The following is an 18,878-nucleotide window of genomic DNA, read 5'->3' as shown; positions in this document are numbered from 1 at the left end:
CGGGTCCACCCGTTTATTAAACGGGTTGGCTTATGCCCAACCCGAACCCGCCTAAGAGGCGGGTTGGCGGGTCGTGTCAGAAATTGCCACCCCTACCCCTAGGTTACATGTAAAATACAAGTTTTCAACCTGCTGAGGAAGATATAGCTAATCGGATATGGGTTGGTGAAGGCGTTTGGCGTCCAAGTAATGTAGTAAATCCCGACATCCAACTTGAATCCAAACCGCTCACATCCCTCTGTCAACTCTAAACATTTCTCCAATAATGAATTCTTTTTTTGAATATCTTTGATGATGTTGTTAGTTGATGATGTTTAGAAAACTTTTAAATAATTTTTAGGGTTTTCTTTTGCAAAATGATCCCTTCTTTGTGGCCATCACACAACTTTTATCTGGATCTAAATGCAGATCCAACAAAAAAGCCTATCAGAGAATCCAAGTCCAAAAACCAAAAAATAAGTCCGACCACAGAAGCCCCAAACTAAACCAAAAACCATATTCGGGTTCCATTTTATGAGCAAATACGGATTGGAAGGTCCGCACGAATCCGAGCCACTTGTAGCCTGCCCCAGATGTGTCTGCGATATTTATTTATTTTTTTTAAAGGCAAGCTGGGGTTAGGCAGACTCCTACCAGAAGAACACCGCCCCATGTGGCAGAGGGATTCGATCCTGGGCCTTCAACACAAGACCCCGCTTACAACATGGGATACCACCTCGGTTGTGGCGATATTGATTTATTTTAGGTTTTCGGCCCCCTTGCGTATGAGAAGCTGTGGGGATTCTGGGAAAACCCAGCGGGATTCGAACCTGAGACTTCTCGCCCAGCACATAGCGAACCTAAAAAACGAGCGTTTCTCGTCTACCCGATAAGTTCGATGGCGTCGTCCTCCCTGTGCGTCCCTCCCTCTGCATCCCTTCTGCCTCTCCGCAGCAAGCCCGGCACGCTACCAGTAGCAGGGGCGACCCCTCCGCGTCCCGTAACGCGAGCCGCCCTCCACGGCGCGCGCACGAGGCTCCGCGCGCGGGCGAAATTCGAGAGGTTCGAGGGAGTCGAAGCGAACACTGACGATGGCGGGGGAGGCTCGGACGGCACCACCCAACCCACCGAAGAAGAGGACGACAGGTTGGGCTTCTCAATACCCACCATTCCGCTCTTTGATTTTCATCCATGACATGTATGCTTTGCACCATTCACCTATGCAGTCGTCATCATCATCATTTCTCTCTCTATGTGAATTGTGAGGATAAGAATTCTGTATGAGATGCCCGTACGGGAAGCTTCGGTGGAGTGATACTTTCGTAATTTTGTATACGAGGGTGTGTCAAAGGAAAGTATTGGTCGAGGTGACCTTTTATGCAGCGGTGCTGCATGATTTCTTGGCATGCAGCTCCGCTGCTGATGACCATCCATCTCAACAATTCTCGAGATGGACACCACAACACAACACATCTCGTGAAATGCCAAGATGTGTGTGTGTGTCATGTCTGTCAAGCTGGTCGCTGCATGCCCACCATGCAGCGACGCTGCATATAATGTGAACACTGTTCTGAACACCTAAGAAGTAAGAACCTGGAGTTCTCCGTATATAATTACTGTTAGTCATTTTGCTGTATATTCAAGAAGCACATTCCTTGTTGTGCACCTAACTGCATTTTTTTTTATTGATTGCGGGGAAGTATTTAATTGACTGCATGTTGTCTTCTTTCTCAATTTTAGTCTATTTGATAAACCAAAGTACCAATGCTTTACAAATTTTATTTTAGTATGTTTTCTCTTTTAGTATAAGATCAGGTGTGAGACTTAACGTATATTTATTAGTGTGTTGCCATCGGACATGGAAGGTGCAATACGGCAGTCAAGTCATGCAAGTGCTTTGTTCATTTCTTCTGGAGGAACAAAAGCTATTGTAAGTGCCTGCGGAATCACCTCGTCACTTTTTAGTTTTTACGCTCATACTGAATTTAATATGTCATATATATTCCATTTACTGTTATTTGTTTGAGATTTTGTAATATGTTTTGTGATGATCACATTTATATTACATTAATCCAGCTTACGCTTTGCTATTAAACTTGTTGAATGTATTGGTTTAACCCAGTGGCTGACAGAAGCTTGATATTACTTTGTTATAATGTTATATATATCTGTAGGAGCATTCAGCCTTTTTCTTTAGTCTGTGGTTTCTTTTGGTGGATATTAACATGTTCTCCATCTTTATCTATCTCTAAAAATTTTGAAATACCATCATGAGGCTTTTGTTGGTATCACCAACTATATTTCATTATTTTAAAAGAGCATAGATGGACCTGGAATGTACAGAATTTTTGCATACTTTTCCATCAGAAAGAAGTTCACCCATGTTCCTTTAATATTTGTGCTATCACCAACCAATCCTACTTTTGGTCTCTTTCGATTGTTATCCATATTGCTGAAAGTTTTTTATACCTGTTGACGTAATTTTTCGACAAAAATGCAGGTGGAATTTTTAATACCAGAGCTGCAGTTTCTTGATGATGAAGGTGCTCAAGGTGAGCTATGGGAGTTGTCAAGGATCTACCTGGAGTCTCTTAGAGAAGAAACAGGATCCCAGGTAATGAAGGAGACAATGTTGAAGCCATTTCTTCAAATTGTTTCTTGTATAGTGTGCATGTTTATCACAAAAAACAATGCCATTAATTAGTTATGGACTAGAAAATGGAATTTGCAGAAATGACCAAACCAATGAAGTCAAGCATGATATAAGTTAACCATGATATTTCTTTTGAAGAAACTCTTTCATATGTACAAAAGGTCAACTTAAATATGAGATGTACTCCCCATTTGCTCAGGGCATTCCCAACCATATATTCCAACCCCTTGAGTGTTTGCACATCAATTCGATCAAGCTTGATTCCACAATATCGTTCTTCAGGAAGGCATGCAAACTCCTTATACTCAACGAGAAAGACTGGTCACCTCTTTGAGTTCAGCAGTGCAGCTAATGCCATTTTAGGAATCTGACGGAGCTAAGAATTTCCAGAAGCATTCAACCCATCAGTATTATTTGGGTGACATAATCATTCTTAATGTTTGAAACAACCTCAATTTAGACATGATATGGAATCTAATCTGCTGGAAGGATTACCTTAAAGCGATTAGTTTTGTAACATGTCAAGATATCTCAGATTTATGGCATTGTCTTCTGAAAAACATTGAAAAGCTAAGATGTTTCTATCCTAACCTCAGTACTGTTTATATCAAAACTGTTACGACTGCTGGTCTTCTTATCTAGAAATATGCTCATGATGTTGAACTCCAATTACTGTGGCCATCTTCATTCTATCTGTAAATCTGACTAATTTGCTCCATATGCAGAGAATAAAGGCCATCTTTCCTGATGCTGGAGCTGCTGCACTTCTCAAATATCGGTGGAAGGATGCAACTTTTGGATTTTCCAGGTCAAGTGAAATCCTTCTGCTGAAATATCTCCAATGAGCAAAATTTAAGTGAAAATAGGAACCTTTTCTAATGGTTAGAAAATAAATCACAATACTTTGAAGTTTTCTCATTTATACCTTTGAACACTAATATAAGAAAATGTCAACTCTGTAATATCATTTACCATCTCTTGGCACGATGCTGCTGCAACCTAAATGCATCAAATCTCTTGTGCAAATGCATTTATTTTGGTTTTATAAAAGCTGGTGTTTTCATGTTGCTGCCAAACATGCAGTAGAACTACTAATAGTGTTTCTATGATTTCAGTTTTAAATCCTAAATCTTCCAAATAAAATTAGAAATTACATGTGTTAGTCTGTGTGTGTGTGTGTGTTTGGTGTATCTCCTGCTTGTATTTTGTATCTATGCTAGGTTTAGTTAAATGGGATAAAGCTTCATTAGGTGCAAACATGAGTCAAACTTATGACAGGATTCCCCACTTGCCTCAATCTTTCAGGGGCGAAGTTTTTTTTTTTTTATGTGTGTGTGCACGTGAACATTTGGTGAACCTGCTGAAAGTGATTAGTTAATCACTAAATTACAATTGATGCATATTGGCTTTCTTTGGTTTTGAGAGGAAGCAGAACCATACCACCCATCTTCTTCCATGCAACCCCCATGCACACACACACCGCATGCACAAAAGCCCCAAAAATGCCCCTGGAAATGGTTCTTGTAGCGTTTTGTTTCCTCTTGGAAGCTAGGCAGATTGACATTAAATGCTGTTGGAGTGCTTGGCTAATAATGTTGGCAAATCTTTGGATGCAATGGAACAAAGTAGCTGAAGAAAAAGAATTCTCATAGTATAAAGAATAAGCAAATTTATGGAAATGCTGTTGAAAGATCAACTATAGAACTAACAATGATATCATACTGAAATTCTCTTCACAAGGACCTCTATTCAGAAATGAATATGAAAGGGGACCTCTTGCACAGGTAATGTAGGGAAAAAAATAGTTTCTAAGGTTGTTAAATTAATGAAAAAAAAATACGAAGAAGGTGAGACTATCCTAAATGGTTATACTACAAACCAGTATATTCTGACTGACATTTCGACTCGAGAACTGTTGGCCTTTCAAATATCTCTTCTTTCGTGGTTTTTTTCTATTGTCTCTCATCTTGGATGTTTTCCCTTCTAATTTATTCTTTTTTAAACAACTGAAGCTATTCATTTCAAAGTTAGATGTTCATTGGAACACTTAAGGCACATTATTTTTCAATGCAGATTAGTGTGGTTTCTGAAGCTGCATATTCTGCCAAACTAAAATGTGTCATCCCTTGAGCAATTTACTTTGATCTTTCACCTTCTTGTCTTATTCAGTTGGTTTGTCTTTGTTCTTTTGTTGCACATGCTAAACGTATCCTTGAGATTACATTGGTTATCTTTGTGTTACAGCTTAAGTGACAGAAAACCTGTAGAAGGTCAGGATGAAGTTGTGGTTATGGTGGTTCCTGATTATCAAATGCTGGAATCTGTTGAAAGAATTGCATCCCAGCTTTCAGAATATCCGGTAGACATTTACTTTACATGCATCTTTTTTCAAGATTCTTACCATAGAAGCTATACAATTTCTACATATATATGTGTATATTATGTTCCTATTCCATAAAATTCAAGGAATGTATCATGTTATCTTTTAGTACCCAGCTCCTATCTCTTTGATCAATTTATGTTTACGAAAGTACTTAAAGATAATGATGATTGTCATCCATGAAACCTTTCATTGGCAACATTCTGAATTTTTCTCATCATTGCAAGCATCCCTTCTTTTTCTTTTTGCAAAGAATATGCTTAATCTTACAAATTGTACAAACGGGAATGACAAACAATGAGGGTGCATGTATACATTCCACTGGATGATAGTTTTATATAGCTCAAGATTCTTCATATTCTCCTTAACATCATCCAGTGCATGCATTCTTGGGCTTTCACATTTGGGAAAGGTTTTGGAAATGTAACATATATTCAATATAGTCCCTCTCAATGTCTTCTTGTGATCTTCATGTGTCATGTTTTTAGATTATCACTTCAGTTTAGATTTTGAAGGATTGGTTGCTTCTTTTAGATAAACTACATGTTATTTATTTTTCTCAGCATCTGAGTTTTCATGGAGAAGTAAGGCACCAGCTTTCATAATCAATAGTTGAGCAATTTCCTGCTTTGCCTTGTCTTAACTCTAGGTTGCATATTTTAGGAAGTTTAAATCTGAATATAACCTTATCTTTTGATATATGCCAATGAGCCGGAGATGCTAGTAATATTACATTTTTGTAATTATTCTGGCAGAATGTTTCTATCCAATGGGCCTTTCTTTTATGTACCACATTCAATATCTTGAAAAAATTAGCAGTTAGGTTTTCAAGAATCTAATATGATAATAAACCATGCACTTGTTATGCTGCTGTGACATATATCTGTATGTTTATTACGGCAGTTTACACTGAAAGATTATTTAGCTTATTGTTTTTCCTTGGTACAATGATTTAGCCAAGGCCACTGATCATGTGGAACCCAAGACTAATAAGCGAAGATGTTGGAGTTGGCTTTAATGTTCGGCGGCTACGGAAATACTTCTTAAGGTAACCACCATGCCCCCTTTTCTTTTTCCATGTATTTTTTGTTCTGCATATTCATTTTTGTCCTTTTGGTGTTTTAATCATGGATAAGAATGTAAAAGCATTTTGCTCATATCTATGATGCCCCTCTCATTCTCTCTCACATCGGTCTTTCATTTGCTAGTGTTTTGTGATCCTGGACAAAATTGGGTAGTAGTTGAATGAATCTCATCTGCAAAAGATAAACAGCAAAATCTGCTCTGTTCCTAGAATGCCAGTTCAGTTTCGGTTGATCTTTTGTGTAGGAAATTAAGTTGATTCTTTGTTCTGAAGAATCCAAGATTCATAATTCTATGGTGCATTGAAGAATTGTATGTATTATTCCTGTCCTGTGCAGCACATTTACGACAGTGTATTCCATGAGACCATTGCCTGAAGGTGCAGTTTTTAGATGCTATCCTGGGTAAGAAATGTCTCTTGAAATGTGTGGTGCTGTGAATTAATGTATCTTGTCATTGACATCTTTTTAGATTAATGAATTAATATATCTTTCCAAGGTTATGGAAGGTATTCTATGATGATAAGGACAGGCCAAACAGGTATTTATTGGCAAAAGAGCAACCAAGTCGTCCCGATGCACAAGAACTCGATGTAAGTTACTCCACAATCTTTTCCTGATGATTCCCCTGTATCACCATGTATGAGGATGACATTGAGAGTTACTGATTCTTGAAACCATTCTTGGAAGTGCCATCGAATTGCATTTGATGGTTCTAAATGGAGGCACTTTGTCATATACAACGAGCCAACCAAAGAAAGCAGCATCCCCAAGACGACTTCAATTTACTGTTGCACAATTTGCCTGATTTCCTGGTCTGGTTTTTGAGTCATGTAGCGACTCTACAAAGTTGCCATGAGTTGCAATGCAGTCCTTTTCAAGGCAGATGATTTGAATTACCAAGCAGTGGGCTTATCCAATTTGACGCTGCTTATAACTCTTTCACGTTCCCAACTCACTTTTGCAATTCAAGCAGTTCGGTTCCACTCATCCCCTATGTCATCCCTATCCCATCTTGGGATCTCATTGATGCAAGTTGTTTTGATCAAATCTGACCCCATAGATGCAATTTACATGGAGCATTTAGCAACATATTGCAATTTACATGGAAGATTTTTTGGTAATTAAAAATTAAACATCTATAAACATGCAAAATTTTATTGATTTAAAAATCATATTTTTTTGTATGAAAAAATGCAATCTAACGGTTGATTCCTATGAAATTGACCATGCTAAATCCATCTATTGGGTCAAATTTGATCAAAATAACTTGCATGATTGAATCCCAATTGTGATGATGATGGGGGATGACATAGGGGATGAGTAGAACGAAATTGGCAATTCAAAGGACGCATGTTGTTGCAGGGTAGTAGTTCAGTCGACCCATGTCTACAATGGAACTGGAGCCATATTAAGCATTAAGAACTGGTCATGTTACCAACGGAGGCTCAGCTTGTCTGGTAGGAGCAGCTAGTGCACGTCACCTTGTGTTGGGACGTTGCAGGTTCTAAACCCAATGGTATAGTTGTTTAACTGGTAGGGGTCTGCCGAACCCCAGCTTGCCTTTCATAAAAAAAAAGGAACTGCTCATGTTTTATTTTGGAAATGTCAAACCCAAAATTTAAAAATAGTTCCTTTATATGCTTTCTGTTATTTACTTGGTGATAGCATCATATAATGCTGAGATTAATGGTCTTCTGGTCTATTTTCTGCCTAAAGATAAACAGTTATAATTCCTTAATACCATGATGTTTTTTCTTCTTTTGTGTAGATAATATTTGGGAATGTGACGGAGAAATCAGAGAAGGGGCCTTCCCTGTTGAGTAGTGCAATGAGCATGTTCTCTTCACTAAACCGTTTTATGAAAGTCATCTCTAAATGATCATATGCAAGATCACCCTCTAAGGAGCCCCAGTGAATTCTTGACCAGTCGGTTTCTTTTTCCCAGCTTTGATTTGTTCGATCAAGCTAAACAAATTCTTCCAAGTGCTTGTATAGTGTGACAGTTTTACAATCAAATGCAGAGGTGCATGTTAGAGCGCTCACTCTCTCTCTCTCTCTCTCTCTCTCTCTCTCTCTCTCTCTCTCTCTCTCTCTCAGAAAGTGGTTATCTTTGATAATTCTGTAAAGATTCCTTTGGAGATCCTACAAGAATGGATCCAATTAGCTAACTAGGTTAGGTCCAAAGACATGGGTTATTAGGTAGATCTAGAACAATTTAGGTCCGTAAATCAGATTCAGACACAAATAAGAGATTGTATTAAGAATATATTCCTGATGGGTGTATTTTCCAATACATGAGGGTTTTATTGATCTTTCCCAGTTTTATTTTTCATTTGTAGATCTAGTTCATTTCTGAACCTGCCTAAATTAGCCCCATCAAGTCTGGTGTAAATGCTCCAATGTGGACTGCCGTCCAAACCCAACATCAGTCATACATTAGCAACCTATTTTCAAATGAAATGTGTGAGATTTAACAGATTAAAATGAACAAAACACTTATATTTGTAAAAAGTACTTTCATTTTTATTGGACCATATAGCTTGAAAAATTTCATTGATGTTACGACATTATATAGGCTGTTGTAGTGCATCCTCAAAACTTTTAATCAAGACAATGGCAACAGAGAGAGAGAGAGGGGGGGGGGGGGGGGGCATTAATCAATTTGAGTAGGAAGACCCACAAAAAAAAAACAAAAAAAAAAGTCTACAAATCTAGAATAATATCTTACATGCCAGGAGGTCACTTGGAGGCTTATAGTAAGCAATTCCTTCAAGGCGGGCCACACGGAAATTCCTGTTAAGCCAATCAGTTAAGCTATCCAACAGCAAAAGTCGTGTGTCAACACTCGTAACATGTTTAGTGTATACCCACTTCGCGTTTATAGGCTCGCTTAGCGGTTGTATTCTCATTCCCATGAATGCTTCTAGATCGTGGTGTATAAGCCTCAAAGTTAGGGCTTTTTATGCCGTCATATGTGCAAGTAATCTGGCCAGGCCAAATCAGCAGAACAGGGAGGGAAAAAAGAAACAGCAGCTGCAACATAGATCGAAATTTGAATTGAGTAATTCATAAATGACGAACAAGGAAAGCAAATTATAACTTTCAACGAACCATAAAACTCCAAGGCAAACAAATAGACATTTATCGCAATTTAGAAGAATCAATAGTACCATAGACAAGTAGCTGGAGAACCTCTCTCTTGTAATTATCCCTGGCCATGTTTCACGGAGTTGTTTCAACCGTTAAAGAGAGAGGAGGGCTCGCTCTTTCTCTAACGATTGAGACTGTGGTCTTATCCAGAATGATCCTCTCATTCTGGATAAGCTCCAGGTGAAACATGAAGTAGTTGCTGGGGTAAACGGCTATCCAAAAGGAGGTAAAATTCTCAGCAACCCTTCTCTATTTTAAGGAGAAGGAATTACTCATTGAAGCATGCAATATGTGAGTAGAAACCCCCTTTAAAGCAGGCCATTTACGACAACCAATCTCAAATCCTCTGTTCTCTTCTTCACTTTGACTCTTCAGTGGTATCAAAGCCAGCTTCGGTGGTGTACCAGCTTTCGGTGGTGTGTCAGCTTTAGTGGTGTGTCATCGACTCCAAACGTCATCGAAAAAAAAACAAGATTGAAAGACAAAAAGGTCAGGTCTATTATTTGTTTTGTTTTGATATAGGGAAAATCTCTCAGGAGATCTCTGCGTTTTTTTTTTCTGCAAAACATAAAAAAAAAACACAGATCCCATCTGGGATCTGCATCAGGTTTCAGAGGGTCTCAGGCGATCTCTCTCTCTCTCTCTCTCTCTCTCTCTCTCTCTCTCTATATATATATATATATATATATATATAAAAGGGGGGGGGGGAGAGAGAGTCTCCATTTTTTTAAATAAAAAGGTCATCGGCATCTGGCGACCTCAGTAAATAAATAAATAAAATTTTTTAAGTAAAGTTTGATTCCCCGACCTCTGTATCAAAACAGAAGAGATTGTGGTCATTTTTTTTTTTTAAATACAAAAGGATCGCCTGCAGCAGGCGACCTCAACAACAACAAAAAAAAAAACAGAACATGTCGTCAGTATCGGGCGACCTCAGAAAATAAAAAAAATCAGTCAAAACAACAACCTCAAAAGAGGGGAAAGCAACACAGTGAGTCGCCCCACCACATTTTGTTTGTGGCATCCCTGTCATCTGGCAACTGTGAAAATATATAAAAAAGGAGGAAAACGAGGATTAAGGTTAATTATCTCCATTTTTTGGCGACCTCAGAATACAAAAAATAAAAATAAAATAAAAAATAAAGGGGAACGAAAGAATTTTTTTTCTTCGTCAGAGGGTTGCTAGTCACCGACGACCTCTGTTTTCGTTTAAAAGATCACCGGCATCGAGCGATCTGAGGAAAAATAGAGTACCCTTTTTTTTATGATCTACCAGTGGGTTTTTTTTCTATCGAAAAAAAAACAACAGAGGAAAGGGGATTACCTTTATCGGTTTTGTTTTCGGCGAACGAGTCAAAGGTGATCAACGTCTTCTCACTGACTGTCATAACATAAAAAAAAACACCGATCTACCCTTTTTCCAGCGTATGACCAGAGGTTTTCTCTCCGTCCGCCGCTGCTGCCTGTTTCCGATGAAAGATCGACAACAATTCATTTTTTTCTTGCACCACTGCAACAGCAGGCAAGGCTGCTCCGGCGACCTCTGGGCAAATCCGACGCCATATCCATTTTTTTTCTCTCTAACGAACGGTCTGACAACGTTCTCCCCTGCTGAAAAACTGAAAAAAAAATAAATAGAAGCTTCATCGCGAAGCTTCTGTCAGTTTTCAAAAAAGGATCGGCTTATATATTTATTATCAAGGAAAATTACTTTTTTGTCCCCAGTCATTTTCCAAAATTCCAGTAATATCCCTTTTAAGGTAATTTCCATATATATCTCTGCTTTTAGTTTAATTATCGAGTATATCCTTCTGCTATAAAATTACAGTAGTCTTATAGACTTTGTTATTTATTACTTTTGTATCCCTTAATTACAACAGAAGCATTTATTTTTGCTAATAATCCCAGAAAAGGACCTAGTTTTTGAAAATTTTAAAAACAGGGTTAGTTTTCTGTTTTTTTTTTGCAGGAAAAACCCTGTTCCTGTTTAGTTCCTTTTTTTTAGGATTATTTTTGCAAATCTTTCATCTGACTTTTCTGAAATTATAGAAAAGTGGCCAGAGTGTGCAAATTAGCTCAATTTCAATTAAAATCACGCGCATGATTGATATACATTTTATTTTGATGCATGAAATCGAGCTATTGATCATGAATTTTCCTTTGATTATGAACATGTTCTTTTATGCATTCATGACTGATATTTTCTTATTATTCTGCTTGTTGATTATTGGACTTAAACTTATCATGTTATACCATATTCAAAAAACCAACAACAGAAAAATGACAAGTAGAGTTTGTGTTACTGAATTAGCTAAAACTGATAAACTCAATGGTACAAATTTTCATATTTGGAAGAGGAGGATTCTTCTTGTTCTGACCTTGGAGGACATAAAAAATGCCCTTACTACTGAAATGAGTGACTTTGGTCTTATTGCTTCTGACAAGGTTAAAATCTCATACACCAAATACGAAAGGGACAACATGTTGGCTAGAACCATCATGTTAACATATATGGATGACGATCTCATTAGGTTTTTGAGGATTACCCTACAACAAAATCTATGTTTGACGCTATCTCCAAGAAATATGACACAACCTCAGAAACACACATTCAACTTCTCTTGGAACAATACAATTCATGCCGTATGAAAGAGAATGACAATGTTGTTGACCATGTCAACAAAATGCTGGTTATGGTCAAAGACCTAGCAATTGTTGGAAATGTGATTCCTGACCAAATACAGATATTCACAATTCTGCATAGTTTATCATCCTCTTGAAAAATGGTACAAACTGCTCTTAGGTTGAATTCAAAACATCTAACCTTGGAAGAACTTCCTGCTCAACTAAAAATTAAGCAACAACACATGCAACAAGACCGAAAGAGCGAATTACACTTCGCTGAAGATGGACCTTCTCAAAGTTATGACCCTTTGAGATGCCCACAATTCAAGAAGAAATACTTTAAAGGCAATGGAAAATTTGATAAGAGAAATGGTCCAACATTCCGCAAGCCGCAGTCAGCCGCCTCACAGGTGAAGTGCTTCAAGTGTGAAAAACGTGGACACTTCAAGAGAGATTGCAGGAGCCGGACAAATAATCACACTGGCAGAAATAATGGAAGCAATCAGCAAAAAGAGAGGCAAGATATTATCTGTGTGATATCAGAATGCTCTTATGCAGACCAAGCTCTTTTCGGTTGATGGGTGGACTCTGGGGCAACGCGACATATTACTATGACAAAGGAGGGGATGGTGGACATGATCGATTACAAACCCGGTGAACATTGAGTGTACATGGGCAACAACACCTACTCTGATGTTATGGGTGTTGGGACATATCAGATTGAAACTGCCAAAAATGATCTTTTATTGTCCAATGTCTTGTTTGTACCGTCAATGAGACGTAATCTAGTGTTTGTCCCGACCGTGGTTGCCAAGGGTTTTGAAGTTTGTTTTTTTCCAGGAAAAGTCACTATAGGAAAACATGGTCGAATCCTGTTTGATGGGGTCTTTGATCAAAACCAAGGATTGTTTAATATTTGTGACTCAAACATGAATAAAATTACTTTGACTTCTGCTTATATTGATATTGTCTTTAATGTGGATGTAAATGTATGGCATCAGAGATTTGGTCACATTAACTTAAAAAAGATGAAAAAACTTGTTGAACTATAATTAATACCAGACTTTGATGAATCGTCATTCCATAGATGTGAACCTTGTATTTATGGAAAAACGACAAGAAAATCATTCCCCCAAAATGTCACTAGAGCATCTCAATTATTAGAAATCATACACACAGACATATGTGGTCCCTTCAGGACTCCAACGCATAAAAGAATACAACACTTTATCTCTTTTATTGACGATTTCTCTTAGTACAATTATGTTTATCTTATAACCTATAAATCTGAAGCATTAGATAAATTTAAAGAATATCGTCAAGAAGTTAAAAATCAACTTGGTAGAAAGATTAGAGTTTTACGATCTGATCGGGGGGGGGGGGAGAATATACCTCAATTGAATTTGCTGAATATTGCAAAGCCAATGTGATCAGACCACAAACTACTACTCTAGGCACACTTCAACAAAATGGTGTGGCTGAAGGTTTAATAGGACTCTTCTTGATATGGTTAGATGTATGTTATCTAACGCTTCTTTACCTAAAGTATTTTGGAGAGAAGCCTTACATACAACAACATATGTCTTAAATAGAGTTTCATGTAAAGCTATTGTCACAACCCCTTATGAATCATGGACAGGAAGAAAACCTACTCTCTACCACCTTCGCAGATGAGGTTCTGTAGCTCATATAAAAGTTATAGAACGATCAAGGGATAAACTGAATATTAGATTCATAAGATGTATTTTTATTGGATATCCCAAAGGATCCAAAGGTTATAGATTCTATCACCCAGATAAGGGTTTAATCGAAAGTAGAGATGTTATCTTCTTGGAAGATCAAAACATGGAAGAAGTTGTTCCAGAAATAAATAAAGATGATCCTCTTGATCTACAATATGATTCAGATGACATACAAGAACCTATAAGTAATGGCAAACCTGCTAAAATCAATCATTCTTCTTCTTCGCAACAGTCTCAGGTTGGACACAAAAGGTCTAGAGCTCCTCCATCTTACTTGGATGACTATTATGTCTATCTATCGGAGGAACTGTGTTATGCTTTAGACATGGATGACATGAAAGATAACTTGTCATATGGTGAGACAATTAACTCACGTGAGTCAACAGACTGGGTAAAAGCCATGGACGAGGGAATTGAGTCCATTGAGAAAAACCAGGTCTGAGAATTAGCTGATTTACCTGAGGAAAGAAAAGTCATTGATTATAAATGAGTATTAAAGAATAAATTCAAATTTGATGGCAGCATTGACAAATTTAAAACAAGATTAGTTGCTAAGGGTTTCTCTCAGAAAGAAGGATTAGATTATGTTGATGCATACTCGCCGGTTGCAAAGTTTGCCTCAATAAAGATAATTCTTGCAATAGTAGCTCACTACGACCTAGATCTACATCAAATGGATGTTAAAATCGTGTTTCTTAATGGTGAGCTTAAGAAAACCATTTTTATGGAGCAACCTGAAGGCTATACAATAAAAGGCAAAGAAAATACAGTATATAGGTTGAAAAAATCTCTATACGAACTCAAGCAATCACCACGTCAGTGGTACTTAAAGTTTCATAAGGCTATTACATTATTAGGATTTGTGGCAAATAAGTTTGACCATTGTGTTTATGTCTAGAAAAGTGAGAATAAATTTGTTATTCTCTCATTATATGTGAATGACATTCTTCTGACTGGAAACGACAATGGTATGATTGTTAAAACTAAGTCATGGTTAAATTCACAATTCGAAATGAAAGACATGGGAGAAGCATCTTATGTTCTTGGAATTAAAATCACTCGAGAGAGAAGCTCCAAACTTTTAAGCTTGAGTCAAGAAAGATATTTAAATAATATACTCAAGAAATCCAAAATGAGTGATTGTAAGCCAGTCAGAACACCTGTGGTAAAAGATGTTAAGTTGAGTAAAAATGATAGTTCAGGCGATGGACAGGAAAAACTAAATGTCTCTTATGCTCAAGCTGTCAGAAGCTTGATGTATGATATGCTTTGTACTAGGCCGGATATCAGCTTTGATGTTGGCCTCATTAGTCGCTACCAGAGTAATCCTGGTTGCCCACACTAGCAAGCAGTAAAAAGAATATTTTGATATTTGAAAGGGACTATAAACCTGAAATTATGTTTTCAAGGTGATACTTTAGAATTAACTGGATATTCTGATGCTGACTTTGCAGGCAGCAGGGATGATAGTAAATCCACCTCTGGATATATTTTCCTCTTGGGAGGAGGTGCAGTTTCCTGGTATTGTAAAAAATAAGGCTGTGTAGTACAACATACTCAGGAAGCGGAATATATTGTTATGTAATGCAACTGCCACATTTGTTGTTTGGATAAGCCGCTTCATTGGTGATTTAAAACAGGAAATAACCAAAGGGCCAGTCAAGATTTATTGTGATAATCAAGCTGCTATCTCTCATATGAAGAGTGGAGCTGATAATTCAAAAAGTAAACATATAATGGTAAAATACCATTATATTCATAATATGATTGAAAGAAATGAAATCAAAGTCATTTACTTGCCTACACCTGATATGATTGTTGATCCTTTAACCAAGGGTATATCAGAGGAAATATTTTCAAAACATGTATCCAATATAGGATTAAGATATATCTAATATAGACATATGTCTGGATGAGAAACTCAAATATATAACTCATTCCAGGATATTGATGCAAGAAGAACACTCCAATAGTGGGAGGCCAAAACCTGCATCTAGTTTTGTTTCACATGGCCAAGTAGGAGAGTAAGTAACCGTGGCCATGTTTCACGGAGTTGTTTCAACCGTTAAAGAGAGAGGAGGGCCCGCTCTTTCTCTAACAATTGAGATTGTGGCCTTATCCAGAATGATCCCCTCATTTTGGATAAGCTTCAGGTGAGACATGAAGTAGTTGCTGGGGTAAACAGCTACCCAAAAGGAGGTAAAATTTCCTACAACTCTTCTCTATTTTAAGGAGAAGGGATTACTCACTGAAGCATGCAGTAAAAACCCCTTTTGAAGCAGGCCGTTTATGATAACCAATCTCAAATCCTCTGTTCTCTTCTTCACTTCGATCCTTCATCTCTCTCTCATGGGGTGAGTTGTGCGTGTACAATATTGGCAGACAAGTACATTCTCACACAACATTTCCTACTCCCTCAGCATACAATCACAGGCCAAGTTACATGGTTACCACCTGATCAATTTATCAAAACCAATCACTTAATTCTGATCGATCCCCTTATACAAGTCTAAAAATGGGTAGCTTGACAGTATACCTTCTAAATCCCAAGTAAGCGTTACCTCCTGATGACAGAGTCCAACTCTGGATCAGTTGCTCTCTGTTTCCTAAATGGGTCATCATCAATCCCTAAAATACTACATTAGTGTATTAATGATATCATCACCAAATAAGGCAAAGAAACTCCATACGGAAGGTTACAAGAACATGTAAGTTGATTAAAAACAAAAAAAAAGGAAAAAAGGTTACCTGCAATGGTACGATATTGATAATTGGTTGAAGACAAATCTCAACTTAGGGCACTAAAATAACCCGCAGGGCTCTTGTAGAGAACACAGATGATGCAGTCCCCTTGGCAGGGGCGTAGCTAGGGGGGGGGGGGGGCAGCCAAACAGTTAAAAAATAAAATAAAATTTAAAAGCCCAGTCCTAGCCCTGCCCTGATTCCATATGAAATAGATTTTTAGCCATTTTTTAGCCCAGCCCTGACTGCAGCAAATAGTTTGATTTGTCCATATGAAATAGATTTTTATTAATAATTGTAGCCATTTTTTATTTTATCTCAAAAAAAAAAATTCAAGGGCGCTGCTGCCCCGGAACCCCCGACTATCACACAAATACATTTTTTTTTCTACACCCCTGTTTGCCCCCCCCCCCCCCCCCCACCTCACATGAATCCTAGCTACGCCCCTGCCCCTTGGAACATATGATTATCAAGTAACCATTACGCGCACCAAGTTGCTGGATGACCAACTGTTGCTTGCTGCCGAAAGGGCAAAGAAAGAAAAGAAGGAAATAAAAGGCAAAAAGAAAAGAAAGGGACCTAGTCTCCAGTCCACCTTCCATAGAAAGCCCAAGCATCTAGCAGTCAAGTTTTGCCAATCCTGAAAAGAAGTTACAACCTGAAGCAGCCATCATTTGTAGCAATTACAACTATAGGAAGTGTCTCATCAACCAATGCCGGACCATGCTTCATTTCCCCTGCAAGCATGCCTTCAGTATATATGCATAAGCGCCATTTCTTTTACTTTGAGTGCACCCTCCAATGCGGTGGCATAGTAACTTATATCCCCGACCAAAAATAAGAAGCGACTGCTTGTCCACCAAAAGTTTTGCAAGGTCCTTCATTTCGTTGTCCAACTCCTGCACCTCCCTAACTTTGTTTGCAGTCAAGTGAGAGATAGGCAACATCACCAAGTTCCTTCTTTTCCATGGCTAAGAAAATCAATCAGAACAACAAAGGAGACAGTTGTGGATGTATCAGGTTGCGGGATATTGCATCAACTAGGAATGCTCAATATGATGCACTTAAATCTTAAAAGAAATGCTGAGCAGCGCAAGCAATTCATGTTGCTCAAGGCCATGCTAGTGTGCTTGGTTTTGGTGTCTCAAACAAAAGCCAGTAACAATACCAAATTGTCTATAGAACACCTTCTTCAAGCATTAAAAGAAACCTTTAGGATAGTAACTAACCTGGCAAATCAAATAAACCATCAATGATATCATTCCTCCTTGATTGGCTAGATATGTACACCTCTCCAATTACTAAGGCTAGCATGGTTAATACCACTGTCTGACTGGTGTATGCCTGCCCATTAAGATATTATCTTCATTAGAAAAATGAAGCATATAAAGCAATTCAAGTGCATATCCAGAAAACAAACACCACCTTTGTGCTGGCAACTCCAATCTCAGCACCAGCATTTATCTGAATGCCACAATGTGTTTTCCTGGCAATTGCACTGCCCACTGTGTTAATGCACCAGTTTTTAGTGTATATTCAAGAGCATAGACTGTATCTGCAGTTTCCCCAGATTGGCTGACAAATATAGCTGTATATTCACTATATACGGGACCTTGTCTGTCCAATAAATCACTTGCAACTTCCATGGTGACAGAAATTCCTTTTCAAAAGAAAGTTCCTTAATCAAATCGGATATAAACAGAGACATATCATTGAACATGTTGGTATAAAGTAAAAGAGGAAATACCAGAAAGCTCTTCCAAGACTGGCCTGGCAGCTAAAGCTGCATTCGTAACAACCGATCAAAACAATATGTAGGCTCTTCCTCATTCTCTCTAGATGATCCTCAAGTCCCAAAACAATACGGTTTGTTTTGTGCCCTCCATGTGTAAGCCTGCCACTCATTGTTGTTATTAATGACTGGCTATTCATGAATCTCCGTTTGCATAAAATTCTAATAATTCCCCTTGTTTATTTGCTCAACTTCCATCTCAAGAGATAATAATGCTCTTGGCACCACAGAGACCACCAACAAAGTTAGCCTCATCTGTGTCATACTTGAAGAGAGTGATCAATCCGTCCTACCCGAGTCATACTTCAAAAAAAACTGACATGCAAATCAAAATAACATTTTTTTGCAGTAACTTGATATTCACCCTAATTTAATTGATAGACTCTTCTATACATTTTTTCCTTTCTTTGCTTCAAAGACAATTGCTTGAAACATGAGAAGTTGGATTTGTAAAACATTTGTAATCTAGATGAACTAATTAGGGGACAGAAAACATACAGATGCATTTGGTAATTTGAAGTTCCAAAAGATGTCATTTGTTGCAGTTCTGATGGATTTGAGGAGGAAATAAAAAACTACTGTAGCCACATTACTACATTATGGGAGATTTGGTATTCGATTACATGGCATGCTAAATTAATAAGAAAGGAGTTCGAAGAAAAATTGCAAAGAAACTATAGAATACGTAGTGACCAACCCAAGGCAATATTCCTAACATATGGGACTAAAT

At 37.8% G+C, this 18,878-nt stretch overlaps 1 protein-coding gene and 1 pseudogene across 1 annotated transcript; one reads left to right on the top strand and one right to left on the bottom strand.

Moving 5' to 3' along the window:
- Positions 1 to 760: 760 nt before the first annotated feature.
- Positions 761 to 8,140, top strand: LOC149815268 (DUF1995 domain protein, putative (DUF1995)). Its single transcript, XM_089990295.1, has 9 exons — positions 761 to 1,125; positions 1,822 to 1,909; positions 2,480 to 2,593; positions 3,358 to 3,440; positions 4,877 to 4,991; positions 5,969 to 6,060; positions 6,434 to 6,499; positions 6,594 to 6,687; positions 7,866 to 8,140. The coding sequence occupies exons 1-9, from the start codon at positions 878 to 880 to the stop codon at positions 7,974 to 7,976; spliced, it is 1,011 nt and encodes a 336-aa protein (XP_089846421.1). The 5' UTR covers positions 761 to 877; the 3' UTR covers positions 7,977 to 8,140.
- Positions 8,141 to 14,833: 6,693 nt separating this feature from the next.
- LOC149815267 (glutamine--fructose-6-phosphate aminotransferase [isomerizing] 1-like) lies at positions 14,834 to 18,403 on the bottom strand (annotated as a pseudogene).
- Between the last annotated feature and the right edge of the window lie 475 nt (positions 18,404 to 18,878).

This window comes from Nuphar pumila, chromosome 15, assembly GCF_984573655.1.
Source record: "Nuphar pumila chromosome 15, dmNupPumi1.hap1.1, whole genome shotgun sequence".
Classification (NCBI taxonomy): domain Eukaryota; kingdom Viridiplantae; phylum Streptophyta; class Magnoliopsida; order Nymphaeales; family Nymphaeaceae; genus Nuphar; species Nuphar pumila.
Note: the sequence above shows the minus strand (reverse complement) of the source record. Positions and strands in the feature narration are given on the sequence as shown.